The following is a 20,063-nucleotide window of genomic DNA, read 5'->3' as shown; positions in this document are numbered from 1 at the left end:
TGGCGGAGCGATTAATGTTGTACCCGTGGCCCGAGGCTGTGGCCAGCGGTGTCTCGTTGCCCTTGAAAAGCAACTTCCAGGCATCTTCGTGGGTTGTTTCAAAGAGCCTCTCCAGGGTTTGGTGCTTCTTCAGATTAAACTCCCATAGAGAGTGACTTCGGCTTTGGCAGGGGAGAATTCGGCGAACTAGCATCACCTGGATTACATCGACAAGTTTGACATCTTTATCCACCATGCGTTGAATGCATGTTTGCAGCGCTGTCAGCTCATCTGACGAGCACCAGTTCGGGCTCTTCTCAACCCAGGAGGTGAGTCGCATGGGAGCGCCGGAGTTGAATTCGGCAACCGTGGCCCAGGTGGCATCGCGGGGTTCTATGATGTAGAACCATTGTTTCTGCCATTTCTTGACAGACTCCACGAAAGTGCCTTTTGTCCAGGAGACATTGGCCAGCTTGCTCAGCATGGCGCCTCCGCACTCCGCATGCCGCCCATCCACCACCTCCGGCTTTAGATTGAAGGTTTTGAACCACAGCCCGAAGTGGGGTTGGATGCGGAGGAAGGCCTCACACACGACGATGAACGCCGAGATATTGAGGAAGGAATTCGGGGATAGGTCATGGAAGTCTATCCCGTAGTAGAACATCAGCCCGCGGACGAAGGGGTGGAGTGGAAACCCTAACCCGCGGAGGAAATGAGGGATGAATACTACCCTCTCGTTGGGCTTTGGCGTGGGAACGATTTGTCCCTGGGCTGGAAGGCGGTGGGCGATTCCCTTCGCTAGGTACCCGACCGCCCGAAGCTCGGCAATGTCCTCCTCCTTGACGGAGGAGGCCATCCACTTGCCTTGACCTCCGGATCCGGGCATGGTTGAGTGCTTCCTAGAGATGGAGAAGGTGAGAACTTGGGCGCTGGAGCTCGAGAGTGGAAGGGCAGAGGAAGAGAGAAGGCGTGGGTGAAGAAAAGGGTTGTGTAAACGGCACGGTTGGGTTACCCACGCCCGTATTGATGAGGATCCCGCAATAAGGGGACACGATCTCTGCTTAGACAAGACATGCCAATGGCAACTGCGTCTCAAAACGTGGAGCGGCGGATGAAAAATAGTTCGAAATTATGACCGGGCAGACTTGATGTCATATTGTAAAAAGTTGCCAGTAGATTGGACTCGTGGAATATTATATTCTCTCTGCAGTTGTGTGTGGTGTGTGTTACAGGTCCGGACACGTTCAATCCGTATGAAGACTATCTTGGAGTTCGGAAGGAGGAACCCGCCTTGCAATGCCGAAGACAGATCTACGCGTCGGATACCTTGTCATGGAAGCCAGGTTCAGGGGCTACTGAGGGAGTCCTGGACTAAGGGGTCCTCAGGCGTCCGGCCTGTTAGTCATGGGCCAGACTGATGGGCTGTGAAGATACGAAGACCGAAGACTGCACCCGTGTCCGGATAGGACTCTCCTTGGCGTGGAAGGCAAGCTTGGCGATCAAATATGTAGATTCCTTTCTTTGTGACCGACCTTGTGTAACCCTAGATCCTCTCGATGTCTATATAAACCGGAGGACTTAGTTCGGAGGGATAGATACCTCATCATAGCCATATAAGCTAGACCTATGGGGTTTAGCCATTGCGATCTTGTGGTAGATCAACTTTTGTAATACTCATATTCATCAAGGTCAATCAAGCAGGACGTAGGGTATTACCTCCATAGAGAGGGCCCGGACCTGGGCAAAACATTGTGTCCCCTGTCTCATGTTACCATCAATCTTAGACGCATAGTTCGGACCCCCTACCTGAGATCTGCTGGTTTTGACACCAACATTTTATAGCAACTTTATATCATTTTTGGGGACTAACCTATTGACATAGTGCCCAGTGACAGTTGTTGTTTTTGCTTGTTTTTTACTTCGTAGAAAATCAATACCAAACAGAGTCCAAATGCAGCGAAACTTTTTGGAGAATTTTTCTGGGCCAGAAGACACATGATGGGCCAAAGAAGTACCAGAGGGGTGCCCGACTAGATCGATTTTTTTTGCCATGGGAAGAGGCGCTTTGTGATGGGTTCGATCTTACGGTGCTCGATCCCAGTGACAGAAGGGGAAACGACATGTATGTATCATTACTATTAAGGATAACAAGATGGGGTCTATTCCTATATGAGTAGATCTTATCTATATCATGTCATCGTTCTTATTGCATTACTCCGTTTCTCCATGAACCTAATACACTAGATGCATGCTGGATAGCGGTCAATGTGTGGAGTAATAGTAGTAGATGCAGGCAGGAGTCGGGCTACTAATCTTGGACATGATGCCTATATAATGATCATTGCCTGGATATCTTCATGATTATTCAAAGTTCTATCAATTGCCCAACAGTAATTTGTTTATCCACCGTATGCTATTTTTCTCTAGAGAAGCCACTAGTGAAATCTACGCCCCCGGGTCTCTTCTTTATTATATTTGCCTTCAAGATCTATTTTTATTTGTTTTTATTTTTAGATCTATTAATCCAAAAACCCAAAAATACCTTGCTTTAATTTATTATTTATTTTATCTCGCATTTCCGCGAGATATATTTGTCCAATCTACTACAAGTTTTTACCTATCTTTTACCCGGGAGGGATTGCCAACCCCTCACGTCGGGTTGCAAGTATTTGTTCTTTGTGTGCAAGTGTCGTTCACGTAGTGTTGCGTGGTTCTCCTACTGGTTCGATAACCTTGGTCTCATCACTAAGAGAAATACCTACCGTAGATGTGCTGCATCATCCCTTCCTTTTTGGGGAAATACCGACGTAGTTCAAGCCGGATCATCTGCCACGGGAGGGTAGGACAAAAGATGTCATGCAAGTTCTTATCGCAAGCACGTATGACTATATACGGAATACATGCCTACATTACATTGATGAATTGGAGCTAGTTCCGTGCCGCACTAAGTTATAACTGTTACATGATGAATGTCATCCAACATAATTATCCATCACCGATCCAATGCCTACGAGTTTTTCACATATTGATCTTTGCTAAGCTACTACTTTCCTATTGCTATTACAATTGCTACAAAACTATCACTGCTACCGTCACCGTTACTGTTGCTATCGTTGCTACCGCTATCAAACTATCAAACTACTATGCTACTGATCACTCTATTGCAGATATTTAATTCTCTAGATGTGGTTGAATTGACAACTCAACTGCTAATACTTGCAAATATTTTTTGGCTTCCTTGTGTCGAATCAACAAATTTGGGTTGAATACTCTACCCTTGAAAACTGTTGCGATCCATTATACTTGTGGGTTATCAGCGTCGTCGGGCCATTGACGTGGAGGACAGAGCGATGGAGCATGACCTCCATCTGCTGCTCGTACTCCTCGCCAGTCACGGCGTGCACCTTGACCTGCATCGCTGTCTGCTGCTATAGCGGCTGATCCTCCTCATCGCCAGTGGAGATGACGATCTCCTCCTTCGTCGAGGAGCCGGTCGTCGATGAGGATGACGATTCCGGAGTGCGAGGGCGGCGTCGCCATGAACCTCCGAAGCCTGTTTCGGAGTCGTCGCCTGCCGACGCCGAGGCCCATGACTTGCCCATCGCCGGAGTTGTAGAGGAAGAGGGGAGGTAAGGATGGAGTTGCGGAGTGATGCAGTGAGTGTGATGTGGATGGCACCGGAGCACAACTTATATAGCCTCGGCCAGGCCATGCGAACGGACGACCAGTCGTTTCAATGCGGCGCAACGGCTGGAGTTGGTTCCTCGAAAAGTTGTGCCCGCATTGAAGCAACGACTCCTGAGAGGCCGCGTTGGTCAGCACTGCCCTCCCGTCCGGTCACATTAAGCGGCACCAATGTCGGCCATCTTTAAGCCGGCATTGATGCGACACGAGAAACAACACGTGCTTCAGACAAAAAGCATGGAAAAGGCGGGTGGGATTGTTTGGTGGCCTATGTTAGTCAGATGCGGGCGTGGCAGCGACCCGGATGCCCGCAAAGCTCCCCAATTTGTCTCTGATTTGCTGAAAAAGTGTATCCGGACCCCTCGAATGGACCGATGCAGGACTCCATTGGATGCAAAACCGGACCGCTCGGTCCGGACAGCTGTGGGCGTTTGAGGGTCAGATGCCCTAAACACCCATGTTCTTTGCCACAAACTCATATTACAGGTACCAAGATAAAAGTCAATGATATGGTTAAATCAATGTTGCAAGCTAGCTTTTCATCTTGTTTGTCGTGTTAACTAATGTGGTTTTTCTCTCCCACGCACAACAAGCCAACCCTCTTACTTCTTGTTGGTTGATTAATGTTGGGAATGCAAGCCAACCTTCTCACTCATGCATGCACACAAGGGATATTAATGTCTTCGGATGCTATTACGAGGCAAACGCCATCAATTTTGCCTCGATTAATATTAGTGACCTTGTATAGTTGCAAATTATAATTTTGATAGTGGCCTTGTATATAAAAATGGAGGGAGTATTAAAAGTGAAGAAACATGTCCTCCACGTAAGGATTTTTCCGTTTGATTTGGACCAAATAAAAGAATTTTGATTTTTCTTTGAGGGGTATTTTTTTGATTTTCGTCCCATATTTTCCTTCTTTTTCTCCTCAGGCCCATCTCACGCTGTGACCCGACCTAACCCAACCCAAGCTCCTCCAATCCGACCCAAATGTGCCTCTAAAATCTCTCCTACGGTCCACCACCGGTTTGCCCTAGAGCCGCCGCGCCGTAGGTTACCGTCGCCGCCCACGCCTCCCCTCCGCCTCTGACGCGTATCGCCGCCGCCATCGCCGTGTACGTTCTGCATCCTCGCGTCACTCCGGTCTCCACCCTCTCGATATTCCTGGACGTTGGTCTTTGAGGTATGAGCTTATATTCAACCAGTGATTTCTAATCCCAAGCTGAGATACACAATACTGGGTGTGCCGGCCTAGATCCGCCTTTTGCCAGGAATGTGAACCATGATCGTGCCGCCGATTGTTGTTTGTAATTTCAGACCTCCACCCACACCCAAACTCCTCCGATCTGATCTCTGCAACAAGCATGGACATGTAGAGCCTTCTGCTCTTTTTTTGCTATGTTCTGACCTATATCTCTCATGTTTCTCTGCAACTAGCTAGTTTGCATATGAAGAATAGCTGGATTTGATCTAGTTTCTCGTCCAGTTGACATGCTTTTCTTTACTCAAGCAAAAAAATGCAGAATAGTGTGGATTATAACTGCTGTTTTGCCAAACAGAGGCACGAGCTTGCTTCTTTTTAGGTGGCAAATGACTTTTCAGATGTAAACAAATTATCAAACACTTTTGTACCAAATTTGTTTCTTATGGCGGCATGTAGTAGTAATAATTACCACTTTAACTAACAGCATAGCACAGAGGAGTGCAGCGCTGCTGCTCTTTTGAGGTTGTACTTGAGGTCTTTGGTGTGCTATCCATGAGCTTGGAAATTTCGGTTTAGAAAAGGTAGAAAAGATCCTACTTGTCACAACTGTCTGATAAGTGTAATTGAGCTATTTGTGGCACCAGTTATGTGTTTCAAAGTAGCTCATATATTATTATTATTATTATGTGGTTACATATTATTATTATTATTATGCTAGTTTATAGACGGTAACAAAACTGAGTGAGGATATGGTATAATGAGATTTCAAAAAATCGAGCTACAAATGCATGTGTATGGGTAATCTCACCTTCTCATAGTAAAGAGGTGATCATGGCAACCAACCAATTCTCATGCTTCCAGTCCAATCAAACAACAAAAGGTGGTTATCCAACCAAGTCAACCCCACCCAACCAAACAACAAAGGTGGCTGGGGACATCCTCAGCCAACCCAGCCTTGCCTCGAACCAAACGACACCTTACTGAATGTGTAGTAGCTTCGATGTGCAAAATTCAGTGCCTTTGCATATATTTTCAGTTGCATTCGCAGATTCGCTAAATAATGTATTTTCTCTTTCCTTGTTTTGGTGGTGATTACTGTAGGCTGAGTAGATATTCTCTTAGCCAATGGCGAGGGAATCAAGTCCTGAGATAGATGATGAACTTTTCAATGAAGTTTATGGGAAAGCTTACAGCGGTCCAGTGGCATCTGCTGCAAATAGCGTGATACCTAAAGCAAATGATGAGAAGAAGCCCCTGACCTGTGAGAAGTCAGATGATGAAGATGAGCCCAGAGATCCCAATGCTGTCCCTACTGACTTCACTAGTAGAGAGGCTAGGGTTTGGGAGGCTAAAGCTAAGGCTACAGAAAGGAACTGGAAGAAAAGGAAGGAAGAAGAAATGATCTGTAAAATATGTGGAGAATCAGGTCATTTCACTCAGGTACTCCTTTCTCTGCCGAAACTAAAACTGGCATTTATTCTGATTACTTGATTGATATAAATACATAATGGACTACTGCACTTTGTTTTCTCCTTGCAGTGTGCTTGGATTTGTAGTTACACTCTTTACTGGACATAGTGAACTTAAACAACAATAATCTTTCCTGACATCACCTGTAAAGAACTGCCAGGCTTATCAATAGTCTTGCTTTATCCTTTGTGACCGGCAGCACCTAATTTTAGAAAAATATGCTTCAACCTTTTTTCAATCAAACAGCATTAAAACGTGATCATTATTATTTTTAGTGAAGTGTAGGTCCATGACTATATTTTTTTTGGAATTGGTGTCTCCTCCATTTTGTCTTAATTGATAGTATTGAACTTAATTTCATAGTAATGGTCTTGTACTTCTGCAAAGTCTGGAAGGAAATCTTTCAGTTTTCTCGTTTAACCCAGCTATTTTCGTCCTGATGGATACAAAACTACAAATTCAATCGTGTATCAACAGCATTCATATTGTGTACACTGGCGCCAACAGCTGTGCACAGGTCTGCAGCCACACAGGCGTGCAAGCATGGGAATCGAGGAAGAATAGAAGGGCTACTTCAAGAGTCAGTTAGGAATAAAACCCAGAAGAGTTAAGGAGTCAGTTAGTATTGACAAATAGTCAGTTATCGAGCCCTTGTACGGAAGCTAACATCCTTATATAAGAATGCCCTGTAACCCCATCACAGGTTTATGGATAGCAATGGGATAAAAAGGTCTCTGTTTTCTTAAGTCTTCCCTCAGTTGATTCCCTTCATCACCCACTCTACTTCCAAGTTGTTGCAGCCCAACCTCTGTTCTGTCGATGTTTACCTCAGCTTTGTACTATCTTAACAACAATGCATAACATAAATAGCTGTTACAAGGCGGTGCATAACACAAACCGGTGGTATCATCCATCTAATTTTACTCTGATGGATAAATTCTAGACTTGTCATTCCTCATTCTTCCATTTGATGTTATATTTTATCGGAACCACATTAGTGCAAATGATCAACCACATCGACACTAATAGCGACACTGACGTTGTATGCACATTGCTTATACACATTTATTCTCTAAATAGCTTCTTGCAAAACTATTACTGTTTACTATGTCCGCCAAATGGAAGTTTTGAGACATACTCTATATTTTTCCATCAGTGTTATCATAGAAGTGTTAAAGACTTGTCCTTTAGTTTTACATATCCATCTTATCTTTCTTAATAGGGCTGTCCATCCACACTTGGAGCAAATAGGAGAAATGCAGATTTCTTTGAAAGAGTTCCAGCAAGAGATAAACAAGTCAGGGATCTTTTCACTGAGAGGACAATAAATCAGATTGAGAAGGATGTGGGCTGTAAAATCAGAATGGACGAGAAGTTCCTGTTTGTCAGTGGGAAAGATAGGTTAGTGCTAGCCAAAGGTGTAGATGCTGTGCATAAACTCATCCAGGACAGTAAGGGTAAACATAGTTCAAGCAGCCCAAAACGGGATCGTTCTAGATCTCCTGTGCGAAAATCAGTCGATTTTCGTCCCAGGCATTCTGATTCCCAATGGTCCCATAGCCCAAGAAATGTGTCGCGCTCTCAAAGTAAAGGTCACTATAATGAAAGGCCTGTAGATGCCCGCTTACATGATGATATTCCCAAGTGTCCAAAAGGATCTCCACAAGGTAGGGCATCCAAGCACACTGATCTTACAATTTGTTTGTCCGGGCAAATATTATGAGCCAGACATTTTAAACAACTCGAGCAAAAGAAATGCCTTTGGTCCCTTTTTGTTGTTTACCATCACGCTACAGTAACTTGTATGGTCCTTTTTGCAGCCAGAGGTAAGTTCTAGCTATAAGTGCCCGAATACGATAAAGTGATGTCTGTCTGGTTATGATCAGACAAATTATCTTGAATACAACAAATTCCACGGTGAAAGATTTTAGACTTCTTTGAGTTGGCTGGCCTTGAATACATGTATTGTATCTGCCGTTATTCCTCCTTTCACCTTATAATAAAGTCTACTTAGGTATCTTAGTCATCTGGAACTAAAATCTATATCTTGCATGTTCTTCCTTTTGCTGAAGCTTATACCAACTATGGAGCAAAAGACCATCCAGTCCAATCAAAATCTCCATTTCGACCCTCTTATCTTGATGAACCCCTTAGATCACATGGTGGGAATAGCCAATATGCTGCGGCACATATGCCCAATAACTGCAGCACTGAGAGACATGGACCAGATGCCCATCTAGACCTTAAGTTTGACCTCCCTTCCTATCCACAAACTTTGGAAGAGCTTGAAATTGAGTTCAAAAGAGAAGCAATGGAATTAGCTAGAGCCCGTGACCAGGAGGAGGATGAAGAGAACTCTAAGCATCGCGAGGTAAATTTCTTTTTGGTATAGTATACTGCTTGAAATTTTTCTCTGTTAATAAATAAATTTGAAATTTTCTGTTATTTTGTCGTTTAATTAATTCTAACACTGTACCCTAGCCTTGTTTTACCAAGTTAAATGAATTTCAGATAAATTTGTATAACAATCCCACATAGAAGTATTAGAAAGTATGTAGCACAATAAACCACTTTACCCCAACTATGCGAATATGAAAACAAAATCCTCCAGATCTTTTTCTTCTTCAAAGTGTTGTTTTACATTTCTTGGTCTAAAAGCTGGTCTTTAGTAACTTCATGTAAACGTAGATTAAATATCAACCAAATGTCTCCGAATTTTGGGTTCTGGTATCGCAATGCCTTACTGCATCCGGCCTTTAAGTTGGAAAATATCCGCGCGTACCAAATTTTACTTGGTTATTCTAGCTGTACATGCCTTCTTATGTTAACAACTTTGAATTGGATGAGCAGTTGGTTTCAGTAAAAAAAGTAGAGTTAAAATGAGCCCACTGAGTGTTTGAGGTCCCAATATACTTGTTCCCAGCATCTTGGAAGGACTGCACTTAAGATGGTGCATATCCACCACTAGTTTTTTTAGGGAAAAAAATCTCTCATGACATCATTTGCCTGCCTTATTAGAATTATGTAGTAACAGTTAGTTTCTTTACCAAAGGGCAAGACAACTTACACAACTTGCGAGGACTAATAATTTACTCCCTCCGTCCCAAAGTACTGGTCACAGAAATGGATGTATCTAGAACTAAAATACATCTAGATACATCCATACCTGTGACAAGTAATTCGGGACGGAGGGAGTTTTTCTTTTGTTTGTTTTGTAAGTTGTAGCACACACTGTTCTATCTCCATTCACTTCTCAAATATTTAATCAAATGCTAGTGGCTGGTGCAAAGTAATATGATATTTGTATCCATTATTCACAATAAAATTTTGGTCATATGCTAGAAATGGGGTTTGTTGTAAAGGGAGACCAGTATAACCAGTAATTATGCCTATTCAAGTTTCAACCTTGCAGTACAGTTGTCTCGTAGTGTTTTACCTTTTATGTTGAACTGGCTTGCTACTTGACTGTGGTGTTTACTAATGAAATTCTTCTTTCTAATACAGTCACTTAGAGAAATGAGGGAGAACCACATGAAGAGTGTGTCGGTCACAAGGAGTATGCAAGCAAGGAAGTGGGATGAATTTCTTGAACAAAGTTTTAAAAGGCAACAGCAAGCTCAGCAGACCTCATACGCCCAAACTGGGTATAGCGATTTTGATCAGAGAACTGCACATTATGCTGCTACTGGTCCACCAATTGATTCAAAGAACACATATCCATATGCTACTGATAACTATTCTGCTCCAAGGCGTCATGCTGCTTATGGCGAGTTTCAGCATGACAGACATGACGATTTAGGGAGGACCTATGGGCGATATTAGCCTGTGGAATGGCGGTGAGTTAACACTCGTTTTAGTCTTTTTATATCTTAGCTGTGCAATTCAAATGTATTTAGACTTAGCCTTCACATAGTTCAAGAAACTGGTACAAAGGTAAGGCGGTGTTCCAGGTAAGTTAGGTAAAGCGGTTACAGGGTCGCGACTACGTTACAACAATAGACACGGACTTGGTAACCTTCATCTTATTAGGAGGTGTTGACCCATTGTTCCCTCCATTTCTTTGAGTACCTAAGAGCGGTTCCTGAATTTTCAGGGCGCCTTTGTGAGGAATCTGAGTCAATGGTGTGCTACTTCTTAGCGCCTATTTTCTGTTATGTAGTTTCAGTCTTTCAGAAGGTAAGAATCTTAGTAAGCAACATTTGTTCCAGTTGCTCATTCTGTTGCAGTCTCCAGTACCATCACAAAGAAGCAGGAACTGTTAAAACGAAATTAAGACATCACATCGGCTGCTTTTCTTTTACTATGTTGAAACTGGTTGATGTTGTGGCCGTTTTGAACAGTATTTAACGTGATATTGGTCATTCATGTTTCTTCTTAATTTTCTGCCACACTGGTAACCGTATAAGGGAATTTGCTCCTATTTTGTTGCTAAATTGGATTTGAAAACTGGCATATCAGATCTGTGGACATCGCAGTTTATTGTATCCTTGTTTCTTATTCTCATCAAGGGTCATATGCAATGCTAGTACCCTTTTGGTGTAGAGTCATGCTGAGTATCATTTGAACTGCCAAAACGTCTTACATTTAGGAACAGAGGATGTAATTCTTTAGTTGTGAGAAAGTATAAAGTGGGTGACTGTTTGGAACAACTTCTAGCCTACCAAACTCAGTTAGCTATGCATCATCTTTTGCACTCACTACCACTTTGTAGGATTTGCACTGGAGGGTTGAAGAACTTATTTGCATGCATATATATAAATAGTCCAAGGCATTGTATCCAGGAGAAATAAAGTAACAATAAGTCCGCAATATTTCCTTTTGAGTTTCTATCTTTGCCGCCCAAACTGTGCTAGAGTCGGATATGAGTCCGGCAAGTTTATATGCTACTCGTTTGTTCTGTTCTTGAACAAATGGTGTAGTACTTTTGAGTGATTTTGCCTGGTAACCTGTAAAGATTTGAGCGTCAACTGGGCCAGCTATACCAAGTATCGCCAGGGCTTTGTTTGCAACGTGTATGCTGTTCACTTTTTTTTGAGAGAGTGTACGCTATTCCCTTGTGTAAAGAGAAGAATGAGATGCTCCTTGAGAAATGCATCACACTCACGCGTCATGCAGCAGTAATATGGTGACAGCTTCTGCTCCTGTTTATCGATTTAGGTTTTGTTGCTATCCTATGATATGAATCTTTAGTGAGTAGAGTGATTTTGGCACAAGTTCTAAGCCTTTTGAAAAAGCAATGTTGGATGAAATCTGCCGAAGTGATCCCTAAAGATCTGTGCTTATAACCGCACGGCAGTTGTGGTTAGCTTTTTCAAGCTGATTATAATTTGAATGATTGGATTGCGCTGTCAAAGAAAAAGATTTGTGCTTCTAGCAGCGTGTTTTTCTTGGCTGCCACGGTTACATTGACGGTGGTAGTACTGCTGAGGGAAGCAGGCGAAACCTATCTTTTTCTAGGGTAGGAAACCTATGTTTCTTGTAGTAGCACTTGTTGCAAGATTTTGCCTGTTAAGTAGCCTGTACAGATTTGAGCGTCAATTGGCACAGCTAAATTGACTCCAAAATGTGTTTCCAACGTCCATACCAAGTTTACATCAAATAGCAAGGGCTTTGTCTGCAAAGCGTTTGCTGTACAAATTTTGGCATGTTATGAGATTTATACACCAACCTCTGTATGATGATATAGACGTGTTCGCTTTATAGTTTGGCCAGACGTGTTCGCTGTATAGGTTGGCTAAATTTACTCAAGTTGCCAGGGTTTTGTTTTTGCACAAAACCTTTTCAACTAGATAGACAACAATAACATGATTTTTTCTTTGAGCTGACAACATGATAGTTAGCATAGGGCCTGACCACGTACCATATTAATGCCTAAATTTACTGAATAGTTGACTAACTTTTTGTATTTGCTTGGGGATAAAAAAGGAGAGAAAAATACCTACACAGCACATATAGGATAATACATTAATAAATACCCACCTGGGTCTACGGGCATCCATATATATATATATCGTCCAAAAAAACAGAAAGTCATTTCTTTATAAACTTGATACATGCATAGAACGCTTGACAACGTGCGCTCCAAAAATGTTTTAGAATTATTGATTATTTTTGTTATTTTCTTAAATTTAAAAATGCTAAAGGAGTAGGATCATTATAGTGCATATTTATGCTATGGCGAGCAGTGGGGCTAAAGTATAGCATTGGCTCCCGTCAAAATAAAATAAAATAGCATTGGCTCAAGATCAGCTCGTTTTTGGATAAGCTACATAAGACAATAATACTCAGCTCAGTCGATCTTGATCCGACCCTAAAGTCTGAATCGATCCCAAATGGCTCTTGAGCCTCAGCTTTTCTTGCGCTACCCGTTTGACCATGCGCTGGCTCCATAGGAGGGCTCCCCCGAAACTCATAGGCGAGCCGCTTCATTCTTCCTTCCCCTCCGTTTTATCGTCCGCTAGCCGCGACTTGAGCAATCTCGCCAGATTCGCCAGGAAAGGCGTGTACACGAAGTAGCACGTCGTCGTCCAGCTCATCAGCCCCTGCCATCAACCAACAGCTCTCGCCATCAGATGATCTAGTAGGCCAGATGAAAATATGACAGTGGATGTTGCTACTTACGGTGCCAAACAGCTGGACGTCGGCATTGGGATAGCTCCAGCACTCGAGCAATCTGCAGCAGCAGCGATCGATGTTTGTAGGGACTAGAAGGATGAGCCGAGTAATGATTTGGGTGAAAATTTTACAGAGTGGAGTGGCGGTGCTGTTACCTGACGAGCGGGACCTCGGCGAGAGGGCAGGCGACGCCGACGAGGCAGGCCAGGGCGAAGCCGAGCCAGGAGCTGTCGAGGAAGAGCCACACGAACTCCGCCACGGCGAACAGCACGTACGCCTCCACGTTGCTCGGCACCCCCGCTCTGTACATCTCCGCGCTCAGCTCGATGAACAGGGCGAGGACTCTGCGGACCACAGCAGCCACGAAGTCAGAACGCACGCGCTGACGCCTGACGATGGACGCGCGGCGGCGGCGGCGGCACGGGGACATTTACATGAGCGACGTCGCCGTGTCGCGCGGGCTGCCGGTGGCCTTGGATCTCGGGGGCGCCCTCTCGTCCAGGAAGAGCTGGAGCAGCCCCACGGTGCAGTAGAACGCTCCGAGCAGGGGCGGCACCTGCGCCGGCGCGGCACGAGCAAACAACACCCGATCAGATCAGCGCTGAGGGGAAGGGTCGACGCACCGGACACGCCGCCGTTTACCAGGATGTGAGTGTGGAGGGGGCCCAGGTCGAGGGCGCCGTTTCCGTACACCTGGAGGCCGACGCGGGAGTGGATGCCGTCCAGGAGCGGCCCGAGGAGGAACCCCGCGCCGAAGAGGGCAGCGGAGACGGCCGGCCAGGCGCGCCCCAGGGGCCTACTACCGCCCTCGCGGTTCTGCAGGGCACGGGGAGGTTTGGACGAGGACAGCCGGATGGGTAGCTCGCGCCGGCGCCAGGGGGAGAAGGGACGCGGCGGCGCAGAGGCACCAGCGATGAGCACGGGGAGCATGTTTCTTATCCTGCGGGCTGTGGCAGAGCAGGAGTGCAGGACCACAAGTGGCGACTGCAAGCCCACCTTTCCCCTCATAGGAAGCCAAAAAAGAAGAAGGGCGACGCTAGGCTCACCGGCACGGGCGCCACATCAGTCGGCGTGTTTGGTTAGGCACGTACAATGGTTGACACCCCCCAAAAAAACCGTACGATGGTTAATAAGAACAACTCTAATGGGGCGACTTGTTTCGTCCGTGGTCGTCCGTTTGGGTCGGCGCGGACAGAAAAGGCGACCCAACGCGCCAACTCAAATGGACACGCGTCCATTTTTCGTCCGCGGGCGACCCATTCTCGGCCTATTTTTTAGTCTGATTTGCGTCGGCGCGGACATGCGACGGACGCACGCGCGCGCTCGCCTACTCCTGTCCCCGGGCCCGCTGGTCTGTGGCACATTGGCCTCCCCTCCCCTCTCATCCCCCCGGCCAACAAGCAACCCTCGCCCCGCCTCCTCCGTCACCGACGCCGCCGTCCATTTTTGCCGGCGACTCTTCCAGCTGCCGCCGCCTCCACATCCGCCCAGCAACGCCGCCCCTGCCCTCAGTCGCTCGTCGCCGTCGTTTTGCCGCCGGGGAGCAAACTGGTTCCCGCCGCCACTCCCCCCACCGCACAGTCGCCCGCGACCAAGAAGACGCCTCGCCGCCCCCCTCACATCCGACCGGCACGCTCGTCGGACGCCGACATGGTAGCTAGCTGGTCTGTGGGCGCCGCGTCTCCCCTCGCGGGTTGTCTCCTTCGACGCCCGCAAGTTGTTCGACAGTTTGCCAAGGTACGCAAATGGACTCTGCCGATGAGTTTTTTTTCCACAATTTCCTTTGCGACTTCGATGATTCGTCGTCCGACGACGAGGATGAGATATTGGCTGTCGTGTTGGTCCATCACCACCTCAACAATCAGCAGCCGTGGTTCCGTGGCTCCATTTCGGGCCACCTTCCGGCGTTGAACCGTAACCGAGAGAGCGGGCATTTCCTTCTCTGGAAGGACTACTTTGATACAACAAACCCGTTGTTCAAACATCACAAATTCCGCCGCCGGTTTCATATGAGTAGGCATGTTTTCAACCGTATTAGAGAGGGAGTGGTCGGCTATGATGACTACTTCGAGTGCAAAGAGAATGCCGTCGGCAAGATTGGTTTCTCCTCTGATCAGAAATGCACTGCCGCCATCCGAATGCTTGCATACAGAGTGCCCGGTGATCTCATTGACGAGTACGTCCGTATGAGCGAGTCTACATGCCTAGAGGCCCTGTATAAGTTCTGCAAGGCTGTGATTGCTGTGTTTGGCCCTGAGTACTTGAGAGAGCCGACATCTGAAGATACAACCCGTTTGTTGGCGATGAATGCCAGCAGGGGCTTCCCGGGGATGCTTGGCAGCATAGAGTGACTGCACTGTGAGTGGAAGAACTGCCCTTCTGCTTGGCAAGGGCAGTATAAGGGACATGTCAGGGCTTGCACTGTCATACTAGAGGCCGTGGCGTCTCAAGATCTCTGGATCTGGCACTCTTTCTTTGGCATGGCTGAATCACACAATGATATCAACGTGCTTCAGCGCTCGCCGGTGTTTGCTAGGCTTGCCGAAGGCAACAGCCCATCAGTGAGCTTTACTGTCAACAGCCACAACTACGGCAAAGGGTACTATTTGGGTGACGGTATCTATCCTCAGTGGACCACTATTATCAAGACAATACCCAACCCTGTCGGAGAGAAAAAGAAAAGATTTGTCCAAGAGCAAGAGAGTGCTAGAAAGGATGTCGAGCGTGCCTTTGGTGTTTTGCAATCTCGATGGGGCATCGTTCGGTATCCTGCTAATACTTGGAGCATGCATAAACTATGGGAGGTGATGATTGCTTGTGTGATCATGCACAATATAATCGTAGAAGACGAGCGCCCAAAACGTCTGTACGATCAAGGCTTTCAGTTTTAGGGTGAGAATGTTGTGCGTGAGCATGGAGTAGCGGCAACATTTGAGCAGTTCACTCAGTTTCATGAAGACATGCGTGATTGGGAAACTCACGTGCAACTGCAAAATGATTTGGTTGAGCATATGTGGACTCATGTTGGCAACCAATAGATGTATCTTCTTTTATTCGTTTGCAAAACTATGTGAAACATTTTTATTTGTATTTGGCTTGTAAAACTACACTATTTATTTGGGCGGCTAAACTATTTTGCTTGTTATTTTATTTCATAATATGTTTGAATGCAAATCAATGTAAAATTGGGCGGCCAGCCGGCCACACCTGCACATATGGGTCGGTGCGTTGGGCGCGCTGCCGACCCATATGAAAAACAGGGCGGACGCCGGGCGGGTGGCCAACCCAAACGAACAAAAACCGGACGAAATCGCCATCCGTTTGGATCGGCCCGTTGGAGTTGCTCTAAGATAGTTTTTATATTAACTAGCAAAAGAGCCCGTACGTTGCAACGGAAGAGAAAACATAACACACGCTCTTAACTCAACAACCATCACTCAAGACCACAATAGGTCCATTTTCTTTATTTTTGTGAGGCATCATATTTGTGTTGCCGCTTATCCTCCTTCTCACCCCCGCCGGCGATGGCCTCGGTGTTCACAAAAAAATATATGTGTTGAATATGGTTAATCCTAAGACGTCTCTCTCCCCCCCTCTCTCTCTTCCTCTCCCTCTCCCCCCCCTCTCTCTCACTCTCACGATGAGAAATCTATTGTTTTCCCCTGTGACATTTTTCAAAGGTATGCATGTGTAGTTATCGATGTTTTCTTTTCCCTATATGGTTATAGTGGGGTGTTTATTTGCAATCTGGATCGCCGCCGGTATGAAAAAAACGGATCTTGCGCTAATTGTAAGTTCGCTTCCATAACAATATTTTAAAAATATTTAACAGGTAAAATTAACAACATATTTAGATTCCACACAATTTTCTAATAAAATTTCATATATAATATGTTAAAATCAAAGTTATAGTTTAAAAGTACAGATAATTTAGAAAATCATTTGGTTTGACTCAAATATATTCCAAAATAATATTGAAAAATACTTAATAGGTAAAAATAATCTTATATTCATATTCTACATATTTTTCTAATCAAATTTCATATATAACATGTTCAAATCAGAGTTACGGTTTAAAAGATATGGATGATTTTAAAAAGCATTTGTTTGACTTAAATATGATCCGCGGATGAATTACCTAAAACATCAGGGTTTTTTTTCGAAAAATGTAAAATAACGATTCAGGTGTGACTTAAATCCGGACGGCGGGTTGATTTCAAGAAAAGACATGGATTTCCGTGTAAAATACAAAAATAACGATTCGTTTTAACTTAAAACAGGACTACGGGTTGAATTCTCTGAAATAGAGGGACTTTTCTGAAAAATGCCATGACGGACGAAAGAAACCCAATTTGCTTTATTATTACTAGCAAAAGAGCTTATGCGTTGCAACGGGAGAAAAAACATAACACACGCTCTTAACTCAACCACCATCACTCAAGACCACAGTAGGTCCATCTCCTTTATTTTTGTGAGGCATCATATTTGTGTTGCCGCTTATCCTCCTTCTCATCCTCGCCGGCGATGGCCTCGGTGTTCACACAAAACAACAAAAAACGCGTGTTGAATATGGTTAATCCTAAGGCGTCTCTCTCTTCCTCTCTCCTCCCTCTCCCTCCCTTTCTCTCTCTCGCTCGCTTTCTCTCACTCTTGCAATGAGAAATCTGTTGTTTTTCCCTGCGATATTTTTTAGAGGTATGCATGTGTAGTTATCGATGTTTTCTTTTCCGTATATGGTTATAGTGGGGTGTTTATTTGCAATCCGGATCGCCGCCGGTATGAAAAAAAAATCTTGCGCTATAAATTATAAGTTTGCTTCCATAATAATATTTAAAAAATATTTAACAGGTAAAATTAACATCATATTTAGATTCCACACATTTTTCTAATAAAATTTCATATATAATATGTTAAAACCAAAGTTACGGTTTAAAAGATAAAGATAATTTAGAAAATCATTTGGTTTGACTCAAATATATTTCAAAATAATATATAAAAATACTTAACAGGTAAAAATAATCTCATATTCATATTTTACATATTTTTCTAATCAAATTCCATATATAACATGTTTAAATCGGAGTTACGGTTTAAAAGATATGGATGATTTTTAAAAAGCATTTGTTTGACTTAAATATGATCCGCGGATGAATTACCTAAAACATCGGGGGGGGGGGTCGAAAAATGTAAAATAACACTTCGGGTGTGACTTAAATCTGGACGGCGGGTTGATTTCAAGAAAAGGCAGGGACTTTTGTGTAAAATACGAAAATAATGATTCGTTTTAACTAAAAACAGGACTGCGGGTTGAATTCCTTGAAATAGAGGGACTTTTCTGCAAAATGCCATCACGAAAGAAACCCAATTTGCTTTATTATTAGGTAAAGATTATGTAAAGATTCTTGTATGTAGTTTGGGAGCCGCTACGCTGCGGTTGGTGGATGTATTAGAAACATCCGCCACATGGAGCTTCGTTGGATCAGCGCCCTTCCAGCCGTCGGATCTAACCACCGCGCCCGCATGACCACCTCCTTACTTTTTGCAACAACCACTCAGTTTCGGAAACAAATTCCCCTGTCAGCCGTCTAGTGCAGCGCTAGCTCCCACTATCGCAAAAGCCCTACCGGCGGTGCGCGGGGGAACTAGTCCTTCGGCGCAAAATCCACCGCCTTGTGAGCCATCCATTCGATGAACCTTGTAATTCTGCAACAAGACTCTTGTTGCAAAATCTTCACTTCTACAATTTTCTGTAACAAGACGCTTGTTGCAAAAACTTTTCTTTTCTAGTTTCAACAAGACCCATGTTGCAAAACCTTTCTTCCCTAATTTTCTGCAACAAAACCCTTGTTGCAAAAATTGGAACAACATCTACCGCCGCGGCTAATTTTCTACAACACCACTCATGTTTCAAAAAATTGCAACATCTCTGAGCGCGTTCCGCACTTGCATAGTCGTCGTTCCCCGCCGTTCCGCAACAATGCGGTTGTTGCAGAAACTTATCTCAAGACAGCGGCGAGGTTGATGGTGCTTGACGCCAGCATGGCGGATCTCGCCGGATCCGTCGATCCAGTCGGTGAGGAGGCATTTGGCTGCGGCGATCCAACATGGATGCCCTTGTCAACGACGACCTAGGCGGGCAATTCCTCTTGCGCACTCGATGGGCAACATAGGGGTCGCCTCTGGCTCATCGTGCACACGTGTTGCAAGAGACACAGCTATCATCTCGTCCTCGGCACTCCGGCCACCGGTGCCCGTGTGAGCCGCGAGGCCATCCCGGGGCTAGAAGACACTGGAAAAGATAAGGTTGACAGGAAGATGAGGTCGGTTATTTTAACTGATCCAACGGCGCATCAAGCAGCAGATGCAGCGCCTCGATCAGTCGGTTGATGCTAATCTTTTTCCATCAAATAAGCATACGACAGGCATTAAAGCTGCACAAAAATAAAGTTCGACAGTAGTGACAAAACTTCATTGCAATAGAACGGCAATATAACACAAATCCTCTTAATATAATTGTGAATTTGTTCTTGGGTCCATAAAATATGCAAACACTTCAGATTTGGATTGCTATATACTACAAATATGAAAACTGCAGAACTTTCTTTTCGACAAAGGATGAATTTTATTGACTCAAATGGAGCAACTGCAAAACTTTTTAGCCAAAAAATGTACACAAATAAAGCCTATAAGAAAACGGAAAGGCAGACACATGATCACACCTCTTGGACAAAATACGGATGGCTAACTCAGTCTATCTATATAGTAATTAATTACATCATCACAATCTCTTTCTATGGCTGTGTTAAACGCAGTGATGCACAAGCCAAGGATTACCCTCCTTTAAAATAAAATAAAAATCACGATCTCTTCCTAGCTAATCTAAGGAAAACACACAAAGGGATCAAGATCAAGGAGCATCAGCCGCCTGACGATCTAGTATCTCCTCTAGAATATTGGGGCGAATGCTCTTGAGATGCTTAAAGCCGTCGCTCACTATTACCGCCTTCAAATTTTGAAAATGAGTGAGGAACTTGTACCATGCCTTCTTGAGCTTGTCACAATCATGTTGCTCAGCAAGTGCCAATGTCGTTGCCACCATACTTGCGTTCAT

General features: G+C 44.7%; 2 protein-coding genes across 2 annotated transcripts; one reads left to right on the top strand and one right to left on the bottom strand.

The window, feature by feature from the left end:
- Positions 1 to 4,632: 4,632 nt before the first annotated feature.
- LOC119267828 lies at positions 4,633 to 10,707 on the top strand. Its single transcript, XM_037549265.1, has 6 exons — positions 4,633 to 4,846; positions 5,969 to 6,307; positions 7,560 to 8,004; positions 8,410 to 8,708; positions 9,842 to 10,173; positions 10,431 to 10,707. Exons 2-5 carry the CDS (start codon positions 5,993 to 5,995, stop codon positions 10,157 to 10,159), a joined length of 1,377 nt encoding a protein of 458 aa, XP_037405162.1. The 5' UTR covers positions 4,633 to 4,846; positions 5,969 to 5,992; the 3' UTR covers positions 10,160 to 10,173; positions 10,431 to 10,707.
- Positions 10,708 to 12,483: 1,776 nt separating this feature from the next.
- Positions 12,484 to 13,975, bottom strand: LOC119267827. Its single transcript, XM_037549264.1, has 5 exons — positions 13,595 to 13,975; positions 13,387 to 13,508; positions 13,108 to 13,296; positions 12,959 to 13,010; positions 12,484 to 12,879 (listed from the first exon to the last, which is right to left on the bottom strand). The coding sequence occupies exons 1-5, from the start codon at positions 13,958 to 13,960 to the stop codon at positions 12,763 to 12,765; spliced, it is 846 nt and encodes a 281-aa protein (XP_037405161.1). The 5' UTR covers positions 13,961 to 13,975; the 3' UTR covers positions 12,484 to 12,762.
- Between the last annotated feature and the right edge of the window lie 6,088 nt (positions 13,976 to 20,063).

Source organism: Triticum dicoccoides, chromosome 3A (genome assembly GCF_002162155.2).
Source record: "Triticum dicoccoides isolate Atlit2015 ecotype Zavitan chromosome 3A, WEW_v2.0, whole genome shotgun sequence".
Taxonomy (NCBI): Eukaryota; Viridiplantae; Streptophyta; class Magnoliopsida; order Poales; family Poaceae; genus Triticum; species Triticum dicoccoides.
Note: the sequence above shows the minus strand (reverse complement) of the source record. Positions and strands in the feature narration are given on the sequence as shown.

Coding starts and splice junctions, on each gene's coding strand:
- LOC119267828 (XM_037549265.1), top strand. CDS start 5,993: ATGGCGAGGGAATCAAGTCCTGAGATAGATGATGAACTTTTCAATGAA. Junction 6,308..7,559: donor AATCAGGTCATTTCACTCAG/GTACTCCTTTCT, acceptor CTTTCTTAATAG/GGCTGTCCATCCACACTTGG. Junction 8,709..9,841: donor AGAACTCTAAGCATCGCGAG/GTAAATTTCTTT, acceptor TTTCTAATACAG/TCACTTAGAGAAATGAGGGA.
- LOC119267827 (XM_037549264.1), bottom strand. CDS start 13,960: ATGAGGGGAAAGGTGGGCTTGCAGTCGCCACTTGTGGTCCTGCACTCC. Junction 13,509..13,594: donor CCCTCCACACTCACATCCTG/GTAAACGGCGGC, acceptor GCGCCGGCGCAG/GTGCCGCCCCTGCTCGGAGC. Junction 13,297..13,386: donor GACACGGCGACGTCGCTCAT/GTAAATGTCCCC, acceptor TGTGGTCCGCAG/AGTCCTCGCCCTGTTCATCG.